General features: G+C 42.3%; 1 protein-coding gene across 10 annotated transcripts in view; it reads left to right on the top strand.

Moving 5' to 3' along the window:
• Window positions 1–12,667, top strand: part of RBFOX1 (RNA binding fox-1 homolog 1) — a 1,530,248-nt gene that overhangs the window by 127,872 nt on the left and 1,389,709 nt on the right. For 7 of the 10 annotated variants that reach the window (XM_042971117.1, XM_042971116.1, XM_042971113.1 and 4 more), the window contains exons 3-4: window positions 3,668–3,734; window positions 4,304–4,334. The exons of the other annotated variants lie outside the window; for them this stretch is intronic. In XM_042971117.1, the coding sequence (XP_042827051.1) occupies window positions 3,689–3,734; window positions 4,304–4,334 (77 nt within the window). In that variant the 5' untranslated portion in view covers window positions 3,668–3,688. The remainder of the gene's footprint in view (window positions 1–3,667; window positions 3,735–4,303; window positions 4,335–12,667) is intronic. 10 annotated transcript variants of the gene reach the window in all.

Here is a 12,667-nt window from a genome sequence, read left to right as displayed (position 1 = left end):
TCTTTCCGTAGCCTGGAAGGGTTTTCTTACTTTCCTCCTTATTAGTTCTTAGGATCGATTAGGTCTTTAAATGCACCTTCTGTGCTTTACCCTCCCCATTTAAATGAGGTCTGTCATAATCTCTCATCACACTTTTTGATTTCCCTTTATAGAGCTCACCAGATTTGTAACCAATGTTTTTATGAGATTGTCCTCTCTTTGATAGGGTAAGGTGGTCTATTGCCACTTTATCATGTACTCAACTAAGTACATGGTAGGTATTCAGTAAATATTTGTTAAATAAATGCTGCTCTAGTATTTTGATGGCAGATAGTTTTGCTCTTGCTACTGGTTCCTCTCCATCCATTCATTCACTTATTCAGCTATGCATCATCTATTCATCCATCCATCTACCTGTCTGTCCATCCTTCCATCCATCCATCCATCCATCCATCCCATCTGTCCATCCATTCTCCTTCAAGACATACTTCAGAGTACTTAGCAATCCTTCCTGATTTCCCCTTTCTTCTTTCTATCTCCTTTCTTTACTCTGAAGTCCAAAGTGGAATATAGGCTTGATATTAAGGAGAGGATACATACTTATGATGATAAGAATAACAGCTACTATTTATTCACCATGTGCCAGGTACTCTCTGGCACTAAAGTATTAAGTAAACACAAGAGCCCACTAAAGTAGGTATTAGAAATATCCCCATTTTCAAGATGATGAAACTGATACCAGCCAAGTCAAGTGTTTGAGGTCATGAAAGCATTAAGTGCCAATGTGGAAGAACGGCTTAATCTTGCTCTCTTTCTTGTTTCATTTAGTCTGTGGCACAGTCAGACTAAAGAAAGACAGTGTGTAACAAAACTATGACATAACTCTCAGAAATGGACTCTTTCTAGTGCATGATGTTTGACAGGACATAACTGCATCATAATACAAGTTACCTTTTGGTTTCTTCAATTTGTAAGTAAACTGGTTGCTTACCCCTGAGAAGATGGCATCATTGACATCTTCACTGAGTGTTTTATAGGTGAACAAATGAGTTTTAACTCCTTGTGGTTTAGAATTTTACTGTAAACCAATTAAAATGAACAACATATTTCATTTTAATAAATAGCAGAAAATTATCTATTGAAAGCATAATACATGCTCATGTGTAGCGTAAGGGTCTGGAAGGATACTCAATAAATCAGGAATTCCCAATTGGGGGGCAGGGTGGAATTATGGGTAGTGATAGAAGGGAACTTTAATCTTGTGTATATATTTTTAGCAAAGGTATGCATGTATCGTGTGGTTAAAATTCGATGATATGGTGATCATACATAAAACTAAAGGGTACAGGGTACTCTGAATTCTGTGAGTTCTTCCAGAGGTGGTTTCTCTCCTCTGCCTGTCCCTGCTTGCTTTTCCAAAAGATGAAATCATTCCCCTATTCCCCCTTTTAGGTAATTTATGTTCTGTAGAGGGTTTTTAATTTGCTCTTTAAATCAGTCATCCTCCAGATTACTCACCCCAGTATTGCCTTTAGTTTTGACCGAAGCTTTGTCCCAATGTCATATTTAATTTTGTTGGAGGGGCAGATAGTCCCTGAATGTGTTTGCAACAGATGAGAAAGAACGGACATTTCCCTTTGGTAGCATCTTTTCATTTTATCATTCCCCGAATCACCATTCCAGAGGGAGAGAGAGCTTTAGGGATGTGATTTTTGACGAGAGGTCCATCATCTGTTTCATTTCTTTTAACCCCAGCTGGTATTCCCCAGCAACAAGGAAACACTTAGAGAGGGAGCAGTTTCTATGTAAAACATAAACTGCATGGACTCACAGAGAAAGGCACAATTAATCAGACTGTAAAGTTACCAAGGGAGAAACTGACATGCATACTAGATGCTAGAATACCAACCTTAGCAAGCATTCCATTTGAACCTTTAAGGGAGTTATTTTTGGGCAAATAAAAGAAAGAGCTACTTTTGAAGCAGGTAGGTCATAGCTAAGAGCTGTGGAGTTAAGCCACTTCTAACTTCATTTCAGGCTCTGCTGTAGCAGTTTACAGTCATTGGCACTGTGTCTTACTTACCCTCACTACATCTCAGTTTCCTCATCTGCAAACTGGAAATCATGATAGCATCAACCTCATAGTGTTGTAGCAAAACACCCAGTAGACCTTTGTGCATATGGTTAGAGTCTTGTCTGTTTTTTCTGTTTAGTTGCATTTCATCTTTTCTTTTTTCTTTTCTTTTCTTTTCTTTTCTTTTCTTTTCTTTTTTCTTTTCTCTCTTTTCTTTTCCTTTGTATTCTTCTCTTCTGTTTTCTTTTGTATTCTCTTCTTTCCCACCTGCCCACACTATTTCTTTCTTGCTGTCTTGCTGTCTTTCCTTACTTCCTTCCATCTATCTCTCTATCCATCTGACATCAGATATCATTATCTTCATCATTAGAGGTTAGTAACAAATCAGGTTTAATGAGGTTTAAATAAACTGGAGCAGACTGGATTCCTTTCAAAGTAAAAAAAAAAATTAAAGGAGTTTAAAAAAGTAGGTATATAAATAAGTGAAGTCCAGATGATTTCTAAGTGAAGTAGGAGTTGTTTAGAACATCTCTGCCATTTCTAAGAGTGATGTTATGAAACTCAGCCACCTCATTCTTCCCACAGATTATATCCTTGCCTTTTCTATGGGGAAGGTTGGACCCTGGCTATTTAGACAGTGCCAGAATTGTCTTTTCCCCTTTTCCTCTTGCTTCCGGGTTCTTAGGCACCCAGGAGAAGGGCTGGTAGAATTGGAAGCAATTGGAAGCACTTCTATCTGCCATTCATTTCAGAAGGCAGACATCTCTAACGAGCTTGTCTCTGCCTTTGCAAGGAGCCTGGTAACCAGCCAGCACCTTACTTTACCTCTGATTAGTCCTGCTCTGAGCTTCTCCTCTGAAACTGGAAAAGAAAGAAAGAAAAAAGACAGTGAGGTGAGACAGCAGAGCAAGTCCCAGACTGAGTGTGGCCAGGGCGCAGACTGAAGACCTGCCTGAGTTTGAGATTGTTACCTAGGCTCTCTAGTTTTCACAGTGAGGGACGCAAAAGTTAGAGAGTTGAGTTGTCCCCACACAGTGCCCTCCAGCAGGCTCCAAGCAGAGTTTGGTCTCCAGACCTTCTGCCTTCTGCTTCCGGAGCTTGAGTTCCAGATCCCAGCCACTCACATCCTATTGGGAAAATTTGAAGATAGGCAAGATGGCTGGCCTGCCCAGGGCTGGCCCTTTCAGAGGTGGGTGTAATGGAAACATCATCGTATGTCATTTGCCTTTGACTCCATGTTGCCATAGAAACAGAAAATGGCATGTTGGTGGTAAACGACCTTGTCATTACTTTTATATATGCTCTTAGTTTATTGTGCTGAAGTTATTTATAACCTGGTGGAGGAGAGTCCCAGGAGAGGGGCATTGGTCTGCTTAATTGTTCCATGGGGGAAGGAGAAAAATTCTGCCCCAAGAAAAGGAAAGGAAACCGAAATGAAACAAACAAAAAGAAATCTTACTGAAAAATTTCACCCAGATGCATTTTTGTATTCTTTAGAATCATGTGCGCTCTATTAAATTTTTTCTCAGAATTTATTTTGGGGGTTTTATGTAGCTATTACAACATTTTCTCAAAATCTTTTACCACTGTTAATTCCCTTCATATTCTTTGCAGAGCTGTGCCTAGAGTTGGTTAATGTGTTACCAAAGATGTTGGATTCCAGAGTGGAGCAAGCTACTTTGTGAGTTCTCTATCCCTACAGTGGCCTGTGAGAAAATTCTGCATCCCAACGGGTGGCTCCGTTGGTTAAGTGTTTGACTTTGGCTCAAGTCATGATCTCACAGTTCATGAATTTGAACCCTGCGCCAGGCTGTGTGCTGACAGCTCAGAACCTCGAGTCTGTTTCAGATTCTCTGTCTCCCTCTCTCTGCCCCTACCCTGCTTGCACTGTCTCTCTATCACTATCTCTCTCTCTCTTTCTCTCCCTCATTTTAATGAGGTCTCTAGGTGATTTGAACAGGCATTAAAGTTTTGGAAGCCTTATTACTCTAGAGAAACGTGACTCCACTTGTGGTCTGCAGACCAGTGGCACTAGCATCACCTGGGACTTGGTTGGAGATGCCAATTCAGGTCCTACCCTGACCCACTGGATCAGAACTCCTGTATCTAGCAGGATACCTGTATCCTGTATACAGCAAGCTATCTGTATCTAGCAACCTGTATCTCAGCAAGCTATCTAGTTGATTTATGAATGTAACGTATGATGACCTCTGCTCTAAAGAGACATCTTTCTTTATCCCCATTTTACAGATGAGAAAAATGATGGAAAAATAACAGAAAGGTAAGGCATTCCCCCAAATGCTTAGTAAGTGGCCAAACTAGGGTTTGAACCTAGGACACATAAATCTGGAGTCTGTAGGTTTAACCATTATACTATACGGCTATCATTTCTTTGATCTCTGTGCTCTGTTGCACTCTCCAGAATTCTTATTTGTTTGTTTTCTATCCTCCACCTGACACTGGAACATAAGTTGAGGACTTACTGGCTTTCTCATGGCTATATTGCCAGTAGACATTGCTAGAAACTTCAGCGTCGTCCCCTGGATGGCTGTTAAACCAGAGGTACCAGGCTCCACCCCAGAGTGCCGAGTCAGCAGGTCTGGGGTGAAGCCTGAGACTCTGCATTTCTGACAAGCTCACAGATGGTGCTGCTGCTGGTCTGTAGACGTCACTTGCAGTAGAGGGAGTTTACACTATTTTTCAAATGCAGAAGAAGTGTGTTTGTGTGGGGGGAGGAGTGGGGCTGGCCACCATTTACTTTGCTTCGTGCTGCCCTTTGATGCCTGCCTTTCCACACACTCTGCAAACTTCGCCTCATTAATCTTCCCCACCCTGGGAGGTCCTGTGTGACGGACACCGGTGCCTTTATTTCACAGATGGAGAGGCAGCAGTGCTCAGGGAATGTGACAGGCCCAAGGTCACATAGCGAGTTCCTTGAATGAACCCAGAATAGAAACACTGCTGCCTGCCATCAAACCCTTTTCTTGCTCCGGTGAACCTTTGAGCCCCCAAGCCTACAAAGCCTCCTCATGTCCTCTCTCCATCAATGCCCACTTGCACTGCCTCCAAAATTAGCTTTGTCTCTTTGACACCCCCCCCCCCCCCGAGACCTAGGTTCAAGGTTAGCACTAAGCACCTTTTGAGTTTCTTGTAACTTGGACTCTGGAATAATTCTAACTCAAGAGCAGTTAATTATAGGAACATGAGTCCTGTAGAAGAGCTGCTTGAATCTTGTGTCTTTGACTGCTCCCAAAGGCTATACAGATTTTCCCTGTTGTCTTTCTCTGCCTGCCTTCAGAGCTTATGCATTGATTTCCACTGACAAGCTGATCATCGGAGACACTTGCTACAGAGGTGCCTAGACTAGACTCTGTCCTAGAGACCAGAGTCGGGTGAGTCGGGGAGGGGGTGTAGCCCAAGCACCCATTTCACCAAGCTCTTTAGGTGATTTGGATGCAACCTATCCTAGAAAACTCCTAAGTAAAAGATGTGGACTCTCAGGAATACTAATAGCCTTCTTCTCTGGACACTTGGTAAACAACCAGGATGGATGTGGCTTGGTTGGGGGATGGCTTGGACTGGATTCCTTAAAACTGCCTTCTGCATTTCTCATAGTACATGATTTAAATCAATAGAGGATGGACTGGGTAGGTGGGTTCCTGGTTCTTCATTAGGCAGAGAACATTTCTCCTTCTGGTTGAGAGTCTGTTCTAATGGGCAACGCATTTTAGAATTTACATAAAAGAAAAAAAAATTGGTTGAACCTGATTTGCCTTTTTAATTAGCCAGCACTATCTGGAGGAATGGAAAAATCCATTTGGTTCAATCAAAAATGGAAATTGGCCAGTGTAAATGTTAAGATGCTCCACCATTTAGGGGTGCCTGGGTGGCTCAGTCAGTTAAGCATCGGACTCTGAGTTTGGCTTAGATCATGATCTCACGCTTTGTGAGATCAATCCCTGTGTCAGGCTCTGTGTTAGCAGTTCAGAGCCTGCTCGGGATTCTCTCTCTCTCCCTCTCTCTCTGGCCCTCTCCCACTTGTTCCCTCTGTCTTTCTCAAAATAAATAAATAAAGTTAAAAAAAAAAAAGATGCTCCACTATTTGTTTCACTTGAACCATAAGTGTTGATCTGCTTTTCAACTTGATGTTCATTGGAAAATAGGTGATTCCATAATGATGTCTATAAATGGTCTATAGGAACCTGAGCTCCAGTGAAATTGATAGTGTTATGCCCAGAATTCGTGATCCCCAAAGACCGCCAGGGAGCCGAGTCCGATGTAAAAGCAAAAGAGCCTTTATTTGAGCTAGCTCGAGCTCAGTCCCCTACCTGCACTGACGCAGCGGTGAGATACCAGGGAGAGAGAGCCAGTTTTCAAAGCCCAAAGGTTTTATTGGGGCCTAGGGGCAGTTGGTGAGGTAATAGCTATGGCCTCAGTGATTGGCTGGGGAAGGGTCTGAATTCCGTTGGGCAGGTGGGGGAGGGGGTTGCTCAAGGGGAGCACCAAGTCCCCTAAGGGCAGTTGGTGAGGTAATGGCTATGGCCTCAGCCGATTGGCTGGGGAAGGGTCCGAGTTCTGTTAGGCAGGTGGGGGAGGGGGTGGCTCAAGGGGAGGAGGTGTGGTCAAGGTGAAGGACACAGAACAAGATGGAGTCGGCCGGTGTAGGCCCACCCTTTCAATAGCAAATGTAGTCCTGCATTCTGTGTAGACATGAAAGGGTTACTTCTGACTGCCTTCATTATTATTTTAAGAATTTTGTCAACTTCCAGGGTGCCTGGACAGCTCAGTCCTTTAAGCATGTGATTTCGGATTTCAGCTCAGGTCATGATCTCATGGTTTGTGGCATTGGAGCCCACTTGGGATTCTCTCTCCTTCTCTCTCTGCCTCTCCCCCACTCACACTGTCTGTCTGTCTGTCTGTCTCTCTCTCTCTCTCTCTCAATAAAAAACTTTAAAAGAATTTAGTCAACTTGAATATATGATACTGTAGGGGAGGAAAAATAATTTTTCCCTCCTTTTAGTGCTTACTTGAAAACACTCCTCACCCCAATAATAAAAGATTAGCAGGAGAAATACAGAAGTTTGATAAATGTAGATCTCTTGCATACATGGGAGATACCCAGAAAAACTGGGTAACTTAATGAAAGACCCAAGCTACAGTGTTAAATTATGAGGTTTTGGGGTGGGAGACAGTCCTGAGCCATCAGCTAAGAAAAAAAATTCTTGAAGACGTCTTTGGTGTGAAAAGGTGATTTTATTAAAGCACAGGGACAGGACCCTTGGGCAGAAAGAGTTGCCCTGGGGTTGTGAAGAAGGACTGGTTATGTCCTATGGAGTTGGGGGAGGTAAAGGCAAATATGAGGCCTCTAGAAGGACTTGGATATGCTAAAGAGGACTCCTAAGACACCCGAGGCCTTGCTCTTGTCAAGCTTAGGTTGTTTTCCCTCTAGTAAGGCCTGAACATGGGACGGTAGGGGTTTCTGGAGAAATGTTATTCTCTGTATTTGCCTTAAGTATTTGTCAATGGGCTGCAGGTTATAAAGAAATTTAATTTTACCTGCCATTTCCTTCTTGCCTTTGTTCCCCACATCACTATGGAGGGGAAGGTGATATTGGGGGCTCCAGGAAACTGAGTCTATAGGTTTCTGGAGATTAGGCTGTTAATAAGACTGCTTTTTTCTTATAATTTCCTAAGACATTTGTAAACTGATAGAGACTCATGTCCTGCATGAGTATGATCTCTATCAGTTAACTGTTTGCTTTCTTATCTTTTCTTTGTTCCTGGGCAGCCAGGAGTGCCTAAGGAATGATATCACACATATCCCACCTGAGGGGGGGGGGCATTGTACTAGCTTGTGCTTGGCCCTCAGTTTGCCTTTTGGACCTTCGTCATTAAATAAATACTATCTCCAGTACTCCAGCTAAAGACAAAAGATGATGTTGGGGGTATGGGAGCCAGTGATGGTAGGCAGTCAGGAAAAGGGTGAAGTCGCTTGCAGATTTAGGGCCCTGCTTTCTCTATTGATGAGAGTCTAGAGATTGAGTTATCTCCTCTTCATGGTTACACAAAGAGATACAGCATTAAGAATGGAGATTTCCCTTATAAATGTAAATGTCTCTTACAAAGGGGTAACACCTACTTGTTTTTCAGAGCTTTTCCTGTGTCTGCTGTTTTTTAAAAATAGCCAGCTCAAGATAATCCTAGTGCCAAGGATGCGTATTTTGAGGTGGCCTAATCTCCCTTTCAATTCCATTTATATGAAATATCCAGCATAGACAAGTCCATAAAGGCAGAATGCAGACTGGTGATGGCCAGGGTCTGGTGAAGGGGGAAAATAGGGAGTGTAGGAGATAAAACAAATTTTCCTCTACTAGATTTTTTTGGGCTGGTTTATTAATTAAATTGATGTAAGACATATTCATAGGAGAAAAATAAATGTTATAGGTATGAGAACTGCACATAGACATAAAAGGTAGTTCAAAGACAGGTAGTTGAGGCTTCTGTGCTCTCGTGAGCTTAGGAGAAGGGGTTTGGGGTCTGGGACTTCAAAGGGAAGGACATCTCACAGGAAGATAGGAAGAGCACATTTTTGGTAAACAAATGTTTCTCATGCCAGCAGAGACTGTGGGACACAGGGAAGAATTTGAACATACAGGTCCTGCCAGCTCCCCCCAGTTTACCACGCCCAACCCGTGTTCTTTGTATTTGACTCTGGTGATAGGTTTCTTCCCGGACCAGGCCCCCTCTCTGAATTCTTAGAGGCAGTTAAGGGGAAGGTAGAAAGCTCTGCTTGAGTCTCTTAATCCTTGATTATCTTCCATTCAAAATGGTCCACATCCTCAAGTGGCACATTTGGGGGTGGGGGGTGGGGGGTGGGGCTTGTTCTGAAGTTTCCTGGAGCAAAGGATGATGGGTCTGGTGTTTCTTTTTGGAGTGCTGAAAATGTTTTGGAACTAGATGGATTTGGTTTTACAACATTATGAGCGTGCTGCGTGCCACTGAATTGTTCGCTTTAATATGGTTAATTTCATGTTTTGTGGCTGTCACCTCAATAAAAATAACAAAACATGAAACAAATAGAAACAGAGCAAACCCTAACCCAATGCAATGAATCCTTCCCTTTTCTCAAAGACATCACCCTTATTTAAGGGGACATTAATAACAAATCTTCTCTTTTGCTTTCCTGTTAAAGAAGATCTTCTCCTTTTGCCTCATTTATCCTCGCAGTAAATAACAAGATGAGTATGAATCATCATCTGTATAGGCAGGTGGTATGACTTAGTATCATTTAGCATCCAGGAGCTGGAGATATATATATTTATATAAAATTATATATGTATGTGTATATATGTATATATATAATTATATAAAATTATATGTGTGTGTGTGTATATATATGTATATATATAATTTTTTTCGAAGTTTATTTTTGAGAGAAAGAGCACACATGCAAGTACACATGAATGGGGGAGGAGGAGGGGTGGGGAAGAAAGAGAGAGAGACAGAGGATCCAAAGCAGGCTCTGCACTGACAGCAGGGAACCTGATGCAGGGCTTGAACTCACAAGCTATGAGGTCATGAGCTGAGCCGAAGTTGGATGCTTAATTGACTGAGCCACCTAGGCGCCCCTAGGAGCTGTCTTTAGGTAGGAAAGGTTGAATGGAATGTAAAACTCAGGAGTGTTGAAAAATGTATATTATTCTTTTATAAGAAAAGCAGGCTTAAAAGTCAGGAATGCTTTGAGATAGTCATCTTTTAGGTTAACGAAAATGGGAGGCAGACATAATCATTTTGCTGTGTGATAATTTGGTAGATCTAGGCTATATCTGCTTCCGTGCCCTCTATACACGTTCCTTGCAGCAAATACAATTTGACTGAGGGTGCGTTCAAAATCTAAAACACTCACTTTGGATTCATTTTATTCTTTCATAATAATGAATATTTGAGTCCCTAGTATAGATCCCAAACTTTACATGCATTATCTACTTGGCCTTCCTCTGATCCAATGATACAGGGACTATCAGTGTCCCAGTTTCTTAAATGGAGAGTCCAAGCCTCCGCCATCTTTGTTTTCTTAATGTTTATTTATTTATTTTGAGAGGGAGAAAGAGAGAATACTAAACAGGTTCCATGCTGTCAGCACAGAGTGGGACATGGTGCTCGAACTCACGGATCATGAAAGCATGACCTGAACCAAAATCAAGGGTTAGATACTTAACCGACTGAGCCACCCAGGTGCCCTAAGTCTCAGCTATCTTAACCAACTTGCCCAAAATAACAACACTAGTGAAAAAAAGTTGACTTGAGATTAGAACACTGGGTGGTCTGAACCTCAAAGCCAATACTCTTGACTTTGCATAATTATACGAATGTTCCTTAAGTGCTCTCACACGGTATACAAGGTAGAGTTCCTGAGGGATACCTATGTGGCCAGTCTTTCCTACAGGTGCACAAAGGGTTTCCTACTCAAAATGAACAACCTCATCTTCTTAAAAAAATTTTTTTTATGTTTATTTAATTTTGAGAGAGAGAGAGAGAGAGAGAGAGACAGAGAGAGAGACAGAGCCAGATTGCAAGCAGGGAAGGTACAAAGAGAAAGGGAGACACAGAATACGAAGCACGCTCCGGGCTCTGAGCTGTCAGCACAGAGCCCAATGTGGGCCTCCAACTCACAAACCATGAGATTATGACCTGAGCTGAAGTTGGACACTTAACCGACTGAGCCACCCAATCGCCCCAAATAACCTCATCTTCTAAGGTATGGGTTCCTCCCAAGAGGGCCAGACCTTGGTTCAGTCTCACTTCTGCCACTTACTGGCAATTTCACTGTAGCCAAGCTCCACAAACCATCTTTGCCCATTTTATTCCTCTGTAAAATGCATGCAGTAATGACTTCCTAGCAGGGGTGTTGCAAGAATTCAAAGAGATGAGTCTATGAGAACACCTAAAGAGTGCTGGATTGTCAGGGCACACCCTCTCACTTTCCTGTACTTGGTCCTTGAAACAGTGGCCACCCTGGCAGTGTGTAGACCTCTGGGTCTCAAGTCTTCGTTCTCCATTGAATAATTGTTTATAGACAATGGGAGAAATGATGGACCATTTCCCTGTATAGAACATCCTCATCCTGAACCAAGAAGCTATTAGCCTCCATGTGTGAATTTGGTTGTCATAAGGCAGCTACAAAACAGATTCCTTTTGGTGTAGCTTTCTTTTTTATCCTCCGCTTAAAAAAATTTTTTTTATATCCTCACACCCACTCTCCCTGTAATCTTGCACACAATCCTTCCTTGACCCCATCTGCCTGGGCACTGGGACCTGTAGGGTCAAGGTGGCCATTCCCAGGAGGTGATTATTCTGCCAGCTCCAGAATTACCTCCCTGGAAGAGGCTGGCCTCTGGGAGGCCCAGCGTGTGAGCTGATTGTTTTGGCTTGAGGACATTCTTTGAGGGCTCTGCATTTCTAATAATTAAGACCCAAGATGCTGTGACTGTTACCCTGGCCGCATTTTGTTTCCTGCATGTGTAGCATAATGGCCTGATTTCATTTCCTTGTAATTAAAGTATTTTGAATACTAGTTTGAGTTTTGACCTGAGAGAAGTTATTAGGATTATCTGCCCTTTGCCAGCAAATGGATAGTCCCAAAAATGCATTTAGTGAAACCTCTGGTGACAAAGAATGTTCTCTCTCCCTCTCTTCTTTTCTTTCTTCCTCTTTCCCTCTTAGAAAGAATGTTGCGACATCATAGGCCCAGAGTAAGAGTTCATTAATTATTTTAAGAAGTTATCTATGACAATGTTTAAGCCCACTTCTAAACTATCTTTGGCTATCAGACTTATGTATGTGGGTCACTGTCTATCCCTCTAAGTTTAAAAGGGCTCAACTTGTAACAACACAGATCATCAAATTATAAGTTAAATGTTGAAGGTGACTTTATCTGTGCAGGATGTTTTCTTCCAGTTAGGTAGATCTAGATGAAGTTTAAGGATAATTTTTTCTGTAGGCACTAGATGTCCTTCAAGGCCCTCTTAATCAATCAATCAATCAGTCTCTCCCAATTAAACCTGAAACATTGGGGACATGTGGGTGGCTCAGTTGGTTAAGTGTTCGACTTTGGCTCAGGTCATGATCTCACGGTTCATGTGTTTATGCCCTGTGTCAGGCTCTCTGCTATCAGCTCACAGTGCACTTGGTATCCTCTGTCCCCCTCTCTCTCTGTCTAACCCCCTTTGTTTAAAAAAATAAACATTAAAAAAATGTGAAATATTGGCCTCAAATATGGCTATCTTCTTGTGCATTTTGTGGGAATCTTTTTGAATCATTTTTGCCTCGATTTTCAGGTTTTCTACCCTAGTCTTGACTCATTAGGTCACAGCTGTGTCTAATGATTTTCCTCTTAGCATAGACCCTAATTTATAGAATATGCAAATACTTTCTAAGCCTTGTGTCCTGAGCTGTAAGACAGGGTTAAGTTCCTAAAAAATTTTTTTTAATATTTATTTTTGAGAGAGAGAGAGAGACATGGAGCATGAGCAGGGGAAGGGCAGAGAAAGGGAGACACAGAATCTGAAGCAGGCTCCAGGTTCCGAGCTGTCAGCACAGAGCCCGATGCGGGGC

This window comes from Panthera tigris, chromosome E3, assembly GCF_018350195.1.
Source record: "Panthera tigris isolate Pti1 chromosome E3, P.tigris_Pti1_mat1.1, whole genome shotgun sequence".
Taxonomy (NCBI): domain Eukaryota; kingdom Metazoa; phylum Chordata; class Mammalia; order Carnivora; family Felidae; genus Panthera; species Panthera tigris.
The sequence above is the reverse complement of the archived record's forward strand: the minus strand, read 5'-3'. Positions and strand labels throughout refer to the sequence as shown.